The sequence below is a fragment of the Somniosus microcephalus genome, chromosome 6, assembly GCF_052327205.1.
Source record: "Somniosus microcephalus isolate GS21.2 chromosome 6, FLI_Smic_1.0, whole genome shotgun sequence".
NCBI lineage: Eukaryota > Metazoa > Chordata > Chondrichthyes > Squaliformes > Somniosidae > Somniosus > Somniosus microcephalus.
In genome coordinates, this window is record NC_140992.1 from 231,203,936 (window position 1) to 231,221,319 (window position 17,384).

Below are 17,384 nucleotides of genomic sequence, written 5' to 3' on the forward strand. Positions count from 1 at the left end.
TTTAATTTTAATTAATTCACCACTTACGTTGAAAAAGCAGGCCTTACGACTGCTTTTTATATGTCTAACTGCTGGAGACTTACCCTCCCGGGAAAACCTGCAAAAAAAACGTAAGTTCGATGCGCACGCGCAGCCTCTCCTGCACACGCGTTCAACCTCTTAACCCCTTCTTTCAGGGGAACGGAAGTGCCGGTTTCCCGCGCATGCACAAAACCGGCACTTCCATTGGGCCTGCGGGTGAGTACCCCGTGCGTACTCACCCGTGGAGACCCGAAGTTCCGGGCCATTATCTTAACTGACATTTAAACTGATCTACACTCCAGGTAGGTTTTACAATTATTAGCTCCGCCACTAGTGTGATTTTTTATTACTGCCATCTTTATTTTAAAAAAAGTATACATTTTATCAGTTTAAAAACAGAGATATGTAAATTTCTGTGATAAGTGCAGCAATAAAGTTACCATAAACTGGAGCTCACTTATGATTTGATGCACATAAGTTTGTTGACAATTAGGGTCTAGCAAGCTTCCTATAAAACATTTAAAGTTAAGCTCCATAATTTGCTTGTCTTTTGAAAGTAGACTGCATGAATTGTTGGAATAAATTAGACGACATTTTAGACTCATCAGAATAGTTTTCTGCGGTCCTCATCTGTATTTTTACATCTAGAAATAAATTGCAGATTTACCATTTTTCTGCATGATGGAACTTTAAAAAAAAAAGTAAACTGGTGCTGTAAACATACCATGCATACTACAATACACAAATTTGGCAGTAAGCAGCTCTTAAACAGTGCTTACAGGAAGACAATTTTATTTATACTTCAACATGGCTATAATTTTTATAGATAGCAAATTTGAAAGGTTACATGGCTGCAGAATGATTTTATAGGGTGAATGTTTATGAATCCCAGTTAAGTGACTGGCACAACTTGAAGTTTATTCATTTCTGATTTATGCAATTGCTATTGTTAGCTGAAATCACAGACATATTCCTCAAAAATTGGGCCATAATTGCTTGATGAGGCAGAATGAATATTTATTGAAGACGAGCTTGGTTTACACCATTTACCCCAATGCACTCCAAATAGCAAGGGTTACCTTAACAAGCTAGTGCTAAAAATGTTCAGTTCAACATGGTACAGATAACACACCAGTAAGGTGGAAAGCACTCGATTTAAAGTTCATAATTTAACCTACAATCACAAGATCCTCATTAATGAACTCGTATGGTGGTACTTCCAGATTAAGTGGAGCTGGGCCTTTCCTGATTCTCCCTGATGAATCATAGTGAGATCCATGGCAGGGGCAGTAGTAGCCACCATACTCACCAGCATTGGATATTGGCACACAGCCCAGGTGAGTGCAGACACCAATGACAATCATCCACTTTGGATCCTTCACTCTGTCAGAATCTAATTGTGGGTCTCGCAACTCAGCTAGGCTCACTGCCTGTTCCTCTTCAATTTCCTTGGATGAACGGTGACGGATGAAAAGAGGCTTGCCTCTCCATTTGAAGGTCACATTCTTGCCTTCTGGGATATTGCCCAGCTTGACTTCAATCTTAGACAATGCCAGCACGTCAGCAGAGGCACTCATGCTTGTGATAAACTGGGTGACGACGTTCTTTGCAGCATAGGCTCCCATAATAGCTGTGGTTCCAGTTAGCAAGTAGGAGAACCCTTTCCTGGCATCACTGCTGTCTTGCGAGGATTTCCTGGTGTCTTGAACGTCCTGTCGTCTATAGTCAGAGAAATCCGGAATTTTAATATCGCTGTGTGCATATCGAACTCTAGATGCAACTGTGTAAAAAAAAGAGTAAGGTATAAATTTCTCTTTCACCACTCTCAGACTGTTATCTTTTATTAAAAAAAAAAAAAATGATCTGAATTTCCTAAAGCTTAAATAGCCTGATTACCATTTAGGTATTTTTGTTCTCCAGTAGAAATTTAGTAGCCAATATAAAATCTTGTAAATTCTTTGTATAGCTTCATCATACCTACTAAATATAGTTTTGTATCAATCAGCGAATCGGCAGCCTGTTTTGCACAGTGTCTTATTTTCCTTTCCATTGACTTCAATAGAAAGGAATATTGAGCAGAGTGCAAAATGAGCTGCCCAAAATGAGCTGCCGATTCACCATCGCCCGTTTTGTGCTACCGCCCAAAGCAAATTAATGCCTCAAGGTCTCAATATCCTGGGTGTCTGGCCCTTAACTCCTGGAAATCCAATCCACAAAGCTCAGGCCACTCAGGTTTATATTTCTTACTGGTTTGTCTTTGAATTTTGCGTCTGGAAGTTTGGAAAGGGCTGTTTAGTACCGCTGCCTCATATTTGTTTGAATCTGCAATGAGATACATGCAAATTGATGGGAGCATTGACTTAAATTTTACATGTGGCCCATGAGGCGCCACAGTATCCCAGGAGTCAAAAAGCTTGGACACCCCTGACTATACAGTCAGGAAAACAATGCCAGCCCCACCTACCCTGCTGCAATTTAAATACATTTAGTTGCACGCTCGGGGTAGAATTCCATAGGTGCTACTTTCCCTCCAGTACCACATCCAAATAGTCATGTGAGCTGAGCTAGACAGTGTTTAACTTTGAAAACTAGCACTAAAGCCACCTCTTCAATCACCTCCCTACTGCTTCTCCCAACTCCAGTATCTGACCGGTGGGAAGGCCTTGGTACATCTCACTATAGGAAACTCTCTTTTAACCGGCACCTAAATAACTGAAATCTCTCTTAACCAGCAAAATTCAGGAGTAGGTTCAGGTAAGTTTTACTTTATATTAATGGCCGTGTAACCAGGGTTCCTGGATCTGTGGCTGTGGAACCGGGGCTCCTGCACCTGTTGCCGTGCAACAGGGACTCCTGGATCTGTGGCCATGTAACTGGGACTCCTGCACAAGTGCTGTGTAACCAGGGCTCCTGCACCTGTGGCCCTCTCTGTAATCCGGACTTTTTGATCAACCGGCACCGCGCCGGTCCCGTTGGTGCCGGATAAAAAAAAGTTTCCTGTACATTAAAAGCACCAGTTAAGTGAAGTTGTGTTGGCAGGCTACTTGATCATAGCCCTTAATCTTAATCAAACTTGTCGTTGCATCTTATTGGATGCTATCCACTGTATTTTATCTATTGACTTCTTGGCCTTGTTAACTCCCACATCTCCTCTATTGCTAAGGCTGCCTTTAAGAAGTTCATCTTTTCTCTTACTTTTTCAGCTTTAGTGGAATTATGAATGATGGGCCTTCGTCTTCCTTATTGCTGATCAATACTATGTTTTTGTTGCAATGTTAAACGGTTATGAAAAATTCTTAATTCAAATCCAAATTAGGCTTTGACAAAATGGTGCCAATGGCAGCAGCACTGTAAAGTAAATGAGGCAAGCCTGCTACAACTGAAGGCACCAAGGTCCACCTGAAATTGGTGCATCAAGACGTAATTAAAAATACTGTCGCTTTAACAGTGAAAAACATGTACAAAGAACTTGGTTTCATATTCTTTAGATATTTGCAATACTCTAGTTGGAATTGAAAAGTTGACTTCAAACTGATTGAACATTGAACAATTACTATTTGGGACTACAAGCTGTAGCAGTTATCACTGGCTTAACTTCAACTTCTCACATTAAGATTTTGATTTTTTTTTTTTTTATAAATGAAATCAACTGCAAGAAAGTCATGCTTTATCAAGTGAAAAATAAAAAATCATAATCAAAACTTCAAGTTTAACAAGCAAAACACAATCTTGGAAGGAATAAAAATATTTTAATAGGCAGTTCCAAATGTCTGCACAAAGTAGAATACTGAAATATAGGAACAGGAGTAGGCCATTCAGCCCAGAGAGCCTTTCAATGAGATCATGGCTGATCTGTATCTTAACTACCTCCACCTGCCATGGCTTTTTAACCCCTTAATACCCTTGGCTTGCAAAAATCTACTGATCGCAGAATGAAAATGATTAATTGAGCTAGCATCTACTGATTTTGGTGGGAGTGTTCTACACTTCCAAAATCCTAAAAACCTCAATCAAATCACCCCTTAACCATCTATAGTCCAGGGAATACAAGCCTAGTTTATGTAATCTCCTCATAATCTAACCCTTGGAGCCCTGGTAACATTCTGGTGAATAGTACTCCAGATGCAGTCTAACCAGGACTTGGTTAGCTGCAGCGAAACTTCCTCCCTTTTATATTCTAGCCCTCCAGTTATAAAAGCTAACATTGTTAGCCTTTTTTGATTACTTTTTTGTAGCTGACTACATTAGTGATCAATGTACATCTAAATCTCTGGACAGCCGCTGCTCCTAGCTTTTCACCCTTTAAATGATACTCGGAGAAGGACTAAGCATTGCAAACTGGTTCCAGATGCAGCATGTGGCTACAAACCCAAAATGCATAATTCAGGACCCAATAACTCATTTGAAGTTTTAAAGATGGGTTACTGGAGTATTTTAATATGGGAAATGGAATTTCTTACAAATGCCACTCAGGTGATGTGTGTTTATTATTCTGTACATGTTTTAAAGTATGTTAAGTGGAGGGAAAGTTTTGTATGAATGCACTTTAAGGCTGCATTTTGCATCAGCTAATTATTGTAGACGAGTGCAATCTCCTCCTGCACGATACCAGAGAAAGGATGGCAGAATTTAATGCCACTGCTTGTTTTGATATGTATATATAATGACCTGGATATTGGAATACAGAGTAGAATTTCTAAATTTACCAATGACACCAAACTTGGGGGCTGGCAAACAGTGAGGATGATACCAATTGACTGCAACAGAATAGAGAAGTGTCTGGTGATGCATTTTGGCAGAAGGAACAGGGAGAGGCAATGTACACTTTAAAACTGTGCCATTAAGAGGGTACAGGGACAGAGGGACCCGGGAGTTAATGTGCATAGGTCCCTGAAGGTGGCAGGACATATTGAGAAAGTGGTTAGCAAATCATATGGGATATTGGGCTTCATAAATAGAGGTATAGAGTACAAAAGTAGAGAAGCTATGCTGAACCTTTATAAAGCGCTGGTTAGGCCACAACTGGAGTATTGCATCCAGTTCTGATCACCACACTTTAGGAAGGATGTGAAGGCCCTTGAGAGGGTGCAGAGGAGATTTAGCAGAATGGTTCCGGGGATGGGAGATCTTAGTAACAAGGACAGGTTGGAGAAGCTGGATCTGTTTTCATTAGAGCAAAGGAGGTTGAGGGGTGATTTGATAGAAGTGTACAAGATTATGACTGGTTTCGATATGCTACACAGGGAAAGGCTGTTCCCACTAGTTGATGGTACAAGGACTAGGGGATACAGATTTAAGGTTTTGGGCAAAAGATAGGGGGGATGGGAGGAAAAACTTCTTTACGCAGCGAGTGGCAAGGACCTGGAATCAGCTGCCGATGGAAGTGGTGACACTCAATGTTTTCAAGGGGAGACTGGATAGGCACTTGAGGGAAATAAACTTGTAGGGCTACGGGGGATAGAGCAGGGGAATGGGACTGACTGGATTACTCTACAGCGAGCCAGCACAGACTCAATGGGCCGAATGGCCTCCTTCTGTGTCGTTATGACTATGTACCGCAACTTCATACCTTTCAACGTATTTCAATACTGAGTCTCTCAGTGAGATACTGTTATACCGAAGCTTGAGGGAGCAGGGCAACTCGGACAGCAACTTGCTGATTTGTGTGTTTAACTGTGCATGTGCGGTCACCGGAAGTTGCTGCCCCATTTAAACTTTAATAACGGTGAGCGATAATAGCCTTGCCATTAGTTTTGCCACAAAATCCAGACCATTAGCTACCCATATTTGTGGCCCCATGACCTCATGATCGCCAACAGCTCTCTAATGTCGTCGTCTTGATGACTGATAAAGCCATTTTGAACTACTTCCTTGCACGTTTGATCGGATCCCCTACCAACCAGATTGCCATTTGGAGCCACCAATGTAAAAAAAAACTATACATCAGAGCCACTTTGCCCCACCATTGGCAGCTAGTCTTTCAGCTGCCTAAACCCTAGAATTCTACCCCAAGGTCATCTGAGCACGGACTAGACCGCGAAAGAAAGGCAGGCAGCCAGAGCGACCCTCCCCAAGGGTCGCACTCATCCTGCACCAGTGAATGGCTGCCTTCCCCAGCCCCAGAAGCAGACCTGTAAGAAGGTCCTCAGACTGGACCGCCACCCCTCAGTGCCAGATGCCATAGTTCAGAAGTGTTGGGCTAAAGTGTAACCAGAAATTGAGGAGCAAATGGAATAAGGGCCGCAACCACTCACACTCCATACAGATCTGAAACTTTTCCCTCCAGGCCGCAGAAGTTGCAAGGAGATTGGGCATCAGTGAAGTGACTTAAAACGACATTGGGCCCCATGCTCCTCGTCAGTTAAAGCTACTGTATACAACTGTCATCAGTATCAGCTCTGGAAATGGATCTCCCGTGTTTTTAACTTACTTCTCGCATTTACTTTACTCACTGCCCTACTTATTGTACCAACTTTCTAATCCACTGATTTAAATACCACCACAAGGTCACTTGGAACCATAGCCTGAGGCCGACCAGATGCGGTAGCTGCTCCTTCAATCCCTCAGTCCTGAAACTCTGTGGCAGGAAATTCAGCCCTGGGAGGCGACCATCGCCTTCCGCCAGAGCCCCGGGGCCTCGCCTCGGCGAGAGGCACTGCTGTCACCGCTTAAAGCCGGGCCGGGCCCGGGGTCCGCTTTCAGCCGCCTACTATGCCCGCCCGGCGGCCGGAGCCAGCCGCCTGCTATACCCGCCCGGCGGCCGGAGCCAGCCGCCTGCTATACCCACCCGGCGGCCGGAGCCAGCCGCCTGCTATACCCGCCCGGTGGCCCCCCCACTCACCGTTGAGGCCGACGGTGACGGCAGCGCCGGTCCGGGGCGCCTGTCCTTGCAGCGACTCCCTGCACAGGATCGGCCTCTTGAGGTCGACGATCATTGTCTCGGCCTTGGAAACCACGCCAGGCACCAGGGGCTTGAGCTGCGACGCCACCGTGTAAGTGGTGGCGGACAGATACGGGGCAAAAGCCCCGGAGCGAAGGGACAGCATCGAGAGCCGGGAACCGGGCCTCAACCGCGACCTCAACCCAGAGGACGAGTGGCGTTAAAGGACGCGCAGGCGCAGAGCCGCCGCCCAGTCAGCGTGCACTGCGCAGGCGCCAGCGGCTGGGCCAAGGTCGCTGCCACCAGGTGACCTCTTTTTATTTAAATCTGGTAGTACTTGTTACAACACATCAACTTCATGATAAATCTATTACATTCATTAACCACAATAAGACTAAGCCTTAAAAAAAACAGCTTTAAGATTAACAGTACAAATACAATAATACATTTTTTCAGACAAATACAATGTCAACAATACAAGTACCCACAGTAAAAAACAATACATACCAGTCCTACTGGCAATCTAGTAACTCTTCATTTTTGCTTGGTATAACCTGTTGTCCTTTTTTTTAAATTTTAACATTCAAGTACAACAGTACTTATACTACTCATCAGTTACATAGTAAATCCATTACATTCATTGACCAATTATGGTCAACAATATAAATACAATAAATTTTACAGGTAAATCAATAATGTTCTGCCACCAGGTGAAGGCGGCCTGTGTTTGCCTTTTTGTAATAAGAATAATCCCGGAATTTGCGGTGGGTAATAAAGGCGAACTAACATTTATTACCCCTTTGAAACCGACCGCAACTTCGGGAATGTAGCGCAAGCGCGTCCTAACGCAGAAATCCTGCGGGGGGGTCGTTCGACCTGATTGCTGCCTCTCTTCCGCGGCCACGTTCGCGCCTGGGTGGCCCTGGAGATGGAGCACGCGGTGTTCGCCGGCTCGCTCGAGGTCTTCCGAGACAGGTGGGCACCGCGGGGACTGGAGTGCATCATCACCCCGGCTGGGGTGATTTTAATTTAATTTGTTAAGTTTTAAATATTAATCTAGGGTTTTTTAAGCTTTTTTACAGTCCACTTGTTCGGTCGGGAGAGCGGGAGGCTCCGCTCGGCGATGCAGAGAGCCCTGCAGATGGAGAAGAATGTCAACCAGAGTCTGCCGGATCTGCACAAACCCTCCACTGGGAGCGCCGACCCTCATCTGTGTGAATTCCTGGAGACCCACTATCTGGATGAACAAGTGAATTTAAATAAAGGAAACTACGATGGTCTGAGGCGAGAGTTGGGTAGGATTGATTGGGGAATGTCACTCAAAGGGTTGATGGTGGATAGGCAATGGCAAACATTCGAAGACCACATGGATGAACTACAGAATTTGTTCATCCCAGTTTGGCATAAAAATAAAACAAAAAAGGTGACTCAACCATGGCTAACAAGGGAAATTAGGGATAGCATAAGATCCAAGGAGAGGACATATAAATTGGCCAGAAAAAGCAGTAAACCTGAGGATTGGGAGCAGTTTAGGATTCAACAAAGGAGGACAAAGGGATTAATTAAGAAGAAGAAAATAGAATGAGAGTAAGCTGTCAGGGAACATAAAAACTGACTAAAAGCTTTTACAGATATGTGAAGAGAAAAAGATTGGTGAAGTCGAGCATAGGTCCCTTGCAGTCAGAATCAGGGGAATTTATAATGGGGAACAAAGAAATGGCAGACCAATTAAATACATATTTTGGTTCTGTCTTCACAAAGGAGGACACAAATAACCTCCCAGAGATGCCGGGGAACATAGGGTCTGATGAAAGGGAGGAACTGAAAGAAATCAGTATTTGTAGGGAAATGGTGTTAGGGAAATTGATGGGATTGAATGCCGATAAATCCCCAGGGCCTGATAATCTACGTCCTAGGGTACTTAAGGAAGTGGCCCTAGAAATAGTAGATGCATTGCTGATCATCTTCCAACATTCGATGGAATCTGGAACAGTACCCATCGATTGGAGGGTAGCTAATGTTACCCCACTATTCAAAAAGGTGGTAGAGAGAAAACAGGGAATTACAGACCAGTAAACCTGACATCGGTAGTGGGGAAAATGCTAGAGTCCATTATAAAAGATGTAATAGCAGAGCACTTGGAAAACAGTGACAGGATCGGACAAAGTCAACATGGATTTACAAAAGGTAAATTGTGCTTGACTAATCTACTAAAATTTTTTGAGGATGTAACTGGTAGAATAGATAAGGGAGAACCAGTGGATGTGGTGTATTTGGACCTTCAGAAGGCTTTCGATAATGTCCCGAATGAGAGATTAGCGTGTAAAGTTAAGGCACATGGGATTGGGGGCAAGGTATTGACTTGGATAGAGAACTGGTTGGCAGACAGAAAGCAAAGAGTTGGAATAAATGGGTCTTTTTCCGAGTGGCAGGCAGTGACTAGTGGGGTACCGCAGGGATCGGTCCTTGGACCCCAGCTATTCACAATATATATTAATCTAGACAAGGGAACTAGATGTAATATCTCCAAATTTGCAGACAACACAAAGCTGGGTGGGCGTGTGTGCTGTGAGGAGGATGCCGAGAAACTCCAGGATGATTTGGACAGGTTGGGTGATTGGGCAGAAGCATGGCAGATGCAATATAATGTGGATAAATTTGAGGTTATCCACTTTGGTGGCAGAAACAGGAAGGCAGATTATTATCTGAATGGCAATAGATTGGGAGAAGGGGAAGTGCAACGAGACCTAGGTGTCCTTGTGCACCAGTCGCTGAAGGTAAGCATGCAGGTGCAGCAGGTGGTTAAGAAGGCAAATGGTATGTTGGCCTTCGTAGTGAGAGGGTTTGAGTACAGGAACAAGGATGTCTTGCTGCAGTTGTACAGGGCCTTGGTGAGACCACATCTTGTGTATTGTGTGCATTTCTGGTCGCCTTATCTGAGGAAGGATGCTCTTGCCATGGAAGGAGTTCAGCGAAGATTCACCAGGCTGATACCTGGGATGGCAGGAATGACGTATGAGGAGAGATTGGGTCGATTGGGCTTATACTCGCTGGAGTTTAGAAGAATGAGAGGGGATCTCATTGAAACTTATAAAATTCTGACAGGACTGGACAGACTAGCTGCAGGAAGGATGTTCCCGATGGTCGGGGAGTCCAGAACCAGGGTCACAGTCTAAGGATAAGGGGTAAGCCACTTAGGACAGAAATGAGGAGGAATTTCTTCACCCAGAGAGTGGTGAACCTGTGGAATTCTCTACCACAGAAGGCAGTAGAGGCCAATTCATTAAATATATTCAAGAAGGAGTTGGATATATTTCTTAAGGCTAAAGGGATCAAGGGGTATGGGGAGAAAGCAGGGACCGGGTACTGAATTTGGATGATCAGCCATGATCGCATTGAATGGCGGAGCAGGCTCGAGGGGCCGAATGGCCTACTCCTGCTCCTATCTTCTATGTTTCTATGTAAGTGAAGACGACCAAGAAGCTTGTAGAGACTGGGACCCTTGCCTTGTAGGCATGAGGGCTTGTGACTTTGTACAAAGAGCTGAGAATTGAGCTCTGTAATGTCATTCACCATAAAATGTTCAATTTTTAAAATTAAAAAAAATAAAGGCGAACTAACATTTATTACCCCTTTGAAACCGACCGCAACTTCGGGAATGTAGCGCAAGCGCGTCCTAACGCGGAAATCCTGCGAGGGGGTCGTTGGGCCTGATTGCCTGCCTCTCTTCCGCAGCCACGTTCGAGCCCGGGTGGCCCTGGAGATGGAGCACGCGGTGTTCGCCGGCTCGCCCGAGGCCTTCTGCGACTGGTGGGTGCTGCGGGGACTGGAGTGCATCATCACCCCGGTCAATCAAATTTTAATTTAAATTGTTAAGCTTCCTTTAATGTTTTATTAGTTACAGTCTAAAAAAACGCGGAAATCCTGAAGTTGCGGTCAGTCTTTCACTGCTCTGGCACTGGCTGCACTGTGGCCACCTCGCCATAGTGTGATCTGTGAAACTGACGAAAACTTGTGATCTGTGAAACTGATGAAAACTTGGGCATTTCCACGGTAATATCACTGTTAAATATCCTATTAAAATTTAGGCTCTGTTGGATTAGGTGTACTCTTTTTTTGTATGGACCATAAACAAATAAACTGTAACTTTAAAAACCCTTAAATGAAACTTAACAACTTAAATTAAAGTTTGGTTGTTGGGGGTGATTATGCACTCCAGTCCCTGCGATACCAACCGGTCGTGGAAGGCCTCGAGCGTGCCGGCGGACACCGCGTGCTCCATCTCCAGCGCCATCCGGGCGCAAACGTGGCCGCGGAAGAGAGGCAACAGTCAGGTCGAACGCCCCCTCGACTGCCCACTGCCTAGACCAGTTGATGGTCACTTTGACCAGGCCCAGGAGCAGTCCTACGAGGACGTCCCCCGATCTGCCTGCTCCCCTCTGCACCAGGTGACCAAAGATTAGGAGCGTGGGACTGAAATGCAGCCAAAAATTGAGGAGCAGCCCCTTCAAATAATGGAATAGGGGCTGCAACCTCTCATTCTATAAATACATGGAACACGGACTCCTCCAGGCCGCAGAAAAGGCAGACGGCCTGGGAGTCCGTGAACCTACTTAATACTTTATTGCACGGGACTGCTCCATGCAACACCCTCCAGGCCAAGTCCCCAATAGATAAAGGGAGGACTCCCGCGTAGCGAGCCCTCCATTGGGGACCCCCGCCTCCGTCGGACGGCAAGATGGTGCGCGTGTTGAAACCCAGTGTAGATATTAATATTTTATTGTAACATTCTTCTCAATTGGTTTCTTGCAGAAGCTTCTCGAAGTTCCTTTTCATGAATAAATTGTGATCTTGTTGCAAATTTTTATAAAACTTCAAAAGTGAAAGGTATGAAAACAATTAAGCAGTGATAGTTTTATAGTGCAAGAAGTGTGCATGTGTTGAAAAATCAGTAAGATATGTGAAAGTGCAAAGTACTGTATATACAGGGAAAAATATCTTTTACATTACAGTATTTCATCTTGTGTCTTTAATTTTCTCTGTGCTGAAATGCCCTTTTTATTGCTTCTGCATTTCAGCAAATAGGTGCTACAATTGGCCGTGATGCTCCAGGTTTAGAGAGAGAAAAATCAACCAGAGTTGCTACTCCTGAAAGTTATTTATTGATTCCTGTTGGAAATTGCATTTATGAAAATGTTAGATGAGGACAGGACCAGGTTTCAGGTGTGACGGCCTCAGCGATCAAATAGTTTGCTGACATTCACTGTCTCCACTCACACAGGAAAAATGGGCATTTGGATAAGCGCCCTGTAAAGAGGTGCCAGCATCTGTGCAACCATATGGCAGAGTCACAAACTGGAATAGACTCTTCAAATTTCTAGCATGAATCTGGTCAGTTCTAATAGATATTCTGTCTTCTGTTTCAGCATTTGATAGTTTGGCATTTGGAGTGTCATCCGTGGCTCAGTGGATAGCACTCTCTAGGTGGGAGGGGCTAGAAGTGAGCCAGGTGTGACTGGTTGCCTAATTGCAGGTGGGTGTTGGAGGAAGTTTTGTAAAAAGTTGGTGGAGGGTTTTGGGGTGTTGTTTTCAGGTTTTAGGGCCTTTTTGGCCCACAAAAAACAGCCAGATGGCTGCTGAGGGGTCCGGAGTGCCGGGCCCCTCAGAGGACAATATTCCCGAGAGGAATTTTATTAGGGAAGAAACCGTGGTGGGAAGGGGAAAAAAAAGGCCCAAAGATTTGGGCCGGGACCTCAGGAGTGTTAGATCCGTGATTCTGAGAGTATGATGCTTTTCAATAACTACACGGATACCGTAACTTCACGGATACCGTAACTTAACAATCAACAGGTGTTTAATGGAGTAGGGTAGTCTCAAGACTGGGGTACAGAGGCATGCTCAAGGCTTATAGACAGGTGTGGTCACTGCCGGTACTACAGTACATAGGAGCTGTAAAAGTAGTTCTCTCTTAAAGGTACATACACTACAATTCCTCCCATTTTAGATGAGCAGTACCCATAATATTCAAATAACAATTAACACTTTAACATGTACATTAAACAACAATAGTCCATTTATAGATTCAGTCTTTGGGGCAGCTTCCTGATCCTTTCGGGATAGCGCCTTTCCTGAGGTTCTTGTTCTTGGTGCGGAGGCGATTCTGGCCCCTTTTCTTCGGTTAGTTCATCGGTTTCCACTGCTACTGGTTCTGAGGTAGATGCTACCGGTATGTTGGGTTCATCCCCAGGTACGCGAGACATGGGGTTGACTCGTTCCTGTGACGCTAAGATCTGATCGACGTGGCATCTCACAATGTTCTCCCCGACATCCACTGTGTACATTAATGGCCCCTGCCTTGTGCATATCGTTCCAGGTTGCCATTTCTCTGTTCGGTAGTCATGGGCCAAGACTGGTTCTCCTACATTGAAGCTCCTTGTCGGCTTCTCATTGATGTGCTGGAATTGTTTATCCTCAACATTTCTTCGCACATTTGGTCTGAGCAAATCCAGACGAGATCTCAACCTTCGGTTAAAGAACATCATGGCCGGGGTCTGGTTGGTAACTGCATGTGTCGCATTTCTGTAGGCTAACAAGAAATTGTCCACCTTATGCTGTAGTGGAATTTCATCATCGCACAGGGCCTTTATCGCCTTTTTAAAGGTTTGTACGAACCTCTCAGCCAATCCATTTGTGGCTGGATGATACGGGGCGGATGTGTAATGCCTTACCTCATCCCTTCTCATAAATTTCCGAAACTCTTCGGACACAAACTGTGGTCCATTATCAGAGCAAATCTGCTCTGGCAAGCCGTTCTTGGCAAATATGGTCCTTAGGACTGCAATTGTTTTCTCTGTAGTGGTTGAGGACATTTTTATCACCTCAGGCCACTTCGAATGAGCATCCACTGCTATTAGGAACATTGAGTCCATGAATGGACCAGCAAAATCAATATGCACCTGTTACCATGGAGAGGAGGGGCATGTGGTGGTGCATTTTGGACCTTCTGGCATCCTGAGCAGCTCTTGGTTAGGTCCTCGATTTGCTGATCGATTCCCGGCCACCACACATAAGCCCTAGCAAGGCTTTTCATTTTCACTCCTCCCAGATGACCTTCATGAAGCTCATTTAGCACTCTCTCCCTTAACTTGGGTGGAATCACCACTCTGGATCCACACATCACTGTCCCCTGGCATACTGACAGCTGTTCTCTTCTGGATGAGAATGCTGGCAGCAGTGAGTCACCATGTGTTGGCCATCCCCTCACCGTCAAATCATATACCCGAGACAGCGTCGGATCATTGCGGGTCTCCTTCTCTATATCCGTGTTCGTTACTGGCAATCGTTCAATTATTGACAAATAAAATATCTCGATAAGGTCCACTGCTGGCGCTTTCTCCACAGTAGGCACTGGCAGGCGTGATAGCCCATCAGCATTTCCATGCTGTTTCGTGCCTTTATATTCTATTTCATATTGATTTGCCCCTAGAAACAGGGACCATCTTTGTAACCGTTGTGCAGTCATCACTGGAACGCCCTTCTTAGGATTAAAGATGGAGACAAGTGGTTGGTGGTCAGTCAGCAAGGTGAACTTCTGCCCATGCAGATAATGGTTGAATTTTTTTACTCCCCATACTAGGCTGAGGGCCTCCCTGTCAATCTGGGTGTAGTTGCATTCGGCTGAGGTTAGTGACCGAGACACAAAGGCTACTGGCCTCTCCAACCCGTCTGGGAATTTGTGCGACAGCACCGCTCCAATACCATAGGGTGATGCATCACATGCCAAACGAATTGGTAGTGCTGGGTTGATAAGCCAACACCTCTTTTGATGTGATCAATTCTTTACTCTTCTGGAAAGCTCGTTTACGTTCGTCATTCCACTTCCATGGCACCCCTGTTTGCAGCAGAGTGTTCAGTGGGTGTAATACCGTAGACAAATTTGGTAAGAACTTATGGTAGTAATTTACCAGCCCGAGGAACGACCTGTTGTGACACATTTTCCGGTGCTGGAGCCTTGACTACTGCCTCAATCTTTTCAGGGGACTTATGTAACCCCTCTTCATCGATAACGTGGCCACAATACGAGATCTGCTTCTGGAAAAACTCGCACTTGTGGCGATTAGCTCGTAGCCCATATTCCTTTAATCTGGTGAGCACCTTCTCCAGGTTGGCGAGGTGATCACTGTCATTTTCGCCCGTGACCAGGATGTCGTCCAAATAACACTGAGTCCCTGGAATCCCTTGCAGGACTTGATCCATCGCCCTTTGCCAAATAGCCGGAGCCGATGCTACCCCGAACACCAGCCGGTTGTATTGGTAGAGACCTTTATGAGTGTTGATCGTGAGGTATTGTTTCGAGGCTTCTTCTACCTCCATTTGCAAGTACGCCTGGGCTAGATCAATTTTGGTGAAGCGTTTACCTCCAGATAACGAGGCGAAAATATCCTCAATTCGTGGAAGCGGATATTGTACCGTGTGAAGGACTGGGTTCACTGTCACCTTAAAATCCCCACAGATGCGGACCTTCTTTGGTTCCCCAGGCGTATTACTCAATGACCTCTTCATTACAGGAATGATGGGTGTAGCCCACTCGCTCCAGTCTACTTTGGACAGTGCTCCTGAACGTTCCAACACTTCCAGCTCTGCTTCGACGGCTGGTCTGATCGCATAAGGCACTGGTCTGGCCTTAACAAACTTTGGGCTTGCATTTTCCTCTATTTTAATCATTGCTGTTATGCCTCTTAGTGTTCTGAGTCCCTCCTGGAACACTTCTTTTGCGTCAGTTAGCATTTTTGACAGTCGTCCAGGTGCGACGTCGTCATCCTTTTTGGCCTCAACTTTCAATGCCTGTATGGAATGCCAATCTAATTGTATCTTCCGGATCCATTCACATCCTAGCAGTGGTGGTCCTCCATCTGGCAATACATATATATCCATTTTAGGTATTTCCTGGCCTTTGTATATCACTTTCACCCTTATTTTTCCTTTGGGGTAGACTTTTTGCCCCGTGTACGTCTTCAAGACAATCTCTGTAGCTTTCACGGGTATATGTGAAAATAGCCGCTTGTAGTCCCTTTGGTTTATGACTGTTAGGGCTGATCCTGTGTCCAATTCCATTTTCACTTTGACTCCGTCTATCTTGAGTGTAACCCAGATAGTCTAGTGATCCTCCATTTTGGTTACCTTATGTAGTTTCAGACAACCCAGCTCCTTGCTTCCGGAGTGTGTATCACTTTTCTGTTCGTCTGAACTACTGCCCATCACCTTATGTACCTTTTTGTACTTCTCCAGTGGAGATTTCTTGCTGTTGGTTTTCTTCCCAGACCTGCAGACTCTTGCTATGTGTCCTGCTTTTCCACACTGTCTGCACACTTGGTCCTTGAACCAACAATCCTTCTGGTCGTGTGTTGTTCTGCCACAGCGATAACACTTCCCTGTTCCATAGGACATTTCATTGGTGCCATATTCTTGCGGTCTCCGTTGTATCTCTGCAGCGCCCCTTGTGACTGCTTTGTGTGATACTGCCATGCTGAAAGCCTTGTCCAGCGTAAGATCATTTTCTGATAGAAGCCGTTTCTGGGTTCCTTCACTTTGAAGCCCACACACAAACTTGTCCCTTAACGTATCTGCTAGTCCCACTCCATACTGGCAGTGTTTCGATAGCTTGCGCAGTTCCGTTAAGTACTCAGCATTACTTTCGTCTTTATGTTGGTTCCTTTTATGGAACTTAAATCTTTCTGCTATCAGCAGCGGTGTGGGGTTTAAGTGGTCCTGCAGGATTTCTACTATGCTTTCGAAATTCTTATTCACGGGCTCCTCTGGGGTTATTAGGTTTCGCAGTAACCCATAAGTTTTTGCACCCATGGAATTTAACAAAACCAGTGCTTTCCTAGCATCTGGCACTTCATTCGCCCTGCAGTACACCTCAATACGTTCCACATATATCGCCCAATCTTCGACTTCATTTTCGAACGTAGGGATACTGCCACTCTTCGGCATCCCTGGGTGTGATTTAACTGCCAAAAATGGCGTCTCCCGCACTCTCCCTTCTTCTCTGCTGGCACAAAATGGCGTCTCCCACGCTTTCCTTCCTTCCTGCACTCGCCCTTCTCCGCTGCGGCTTCTAAAATGGCGACTCACGCGCTCTTCCTTCTTCTCCGCAGTGCAATGGCATCTCCCGCGCTCTTCCTTCTTCTCCCCGCAGACACTGTTCAGCCCTTGAGCCCTGGCTGTGCTCTGCGCATTTGTTTTTTTTCTGTGCGCCTTTCCCGTTTCCGCCGCTCGGTCCTGAACCCGGCTGCTGCTTTACCCTCTCTCTCTCCGTTTTGTTTTTCCTCGACGCCACTCGGTTTTCAACCCCCGGCTGCGCCCTGTGCGCTTCACCCTCTATCTTACCCCGTCGACGCTGCTCGGCTTTTTCTCTGCCGTCGGTCGGCTCCAGCCGCACTGTACCTGTCGTCAGTCTGTTGTTGATCGTCGTGGCTGG

At 45.5% G+C, this 17,384-nt stretch overlaps 1 protein-coding gene across 1 annotated transcript; it reads right to left on the bottom strand.

Moving 5' to 3' along the window:
* Window positions 1–796: 796 nt before the first annotated feature.
* Window positions 797–7,148, bottom strand: uqcrfs1 (ubiquinol-cytochrome c reductase, Rieske iron-sulfur polypeptide 1). Its single transcript, XM_085991530.1, has 2 exons — window positions 6,863–7,148; window positions 797–1,801 (listed from the first exon to the last, which is right to left on the bottom strand). The coding sequence occupies exons 1-2, from the start codon at window positions 7,065–7,067 to the stop codon at window positions 1,191–1,193; spliced, it is 816 nt and encodes a 271-aa protein (XP_085847656.1). The 5' UTR covers window positions 7,068–7,148; the 3' UTR covers window positions 797–1,190.
* Window positions 7,149–17,384: the final 10,236 nt, after the last annotated feature.

What these genes read in the sequence shown, in the direction of transcription:
- uqcrfs1 (XM_085991530.1), bottom strand. Translation starts at nt 7,067, where the DNA reads ATGCTGTCCCTTCGCTCCGGGGCTTTTGCCCCGTATCTGTCCGCCACC. An exon ending in CGTCACCGTCGGCCTCAACG is followed by an intron (nt 1,802 to 6,862) that starts GTGAGTGGGGGG and finishes TTTTTTACACAG; the next exon opens with TTGCATCTAGAGTTCGATAT.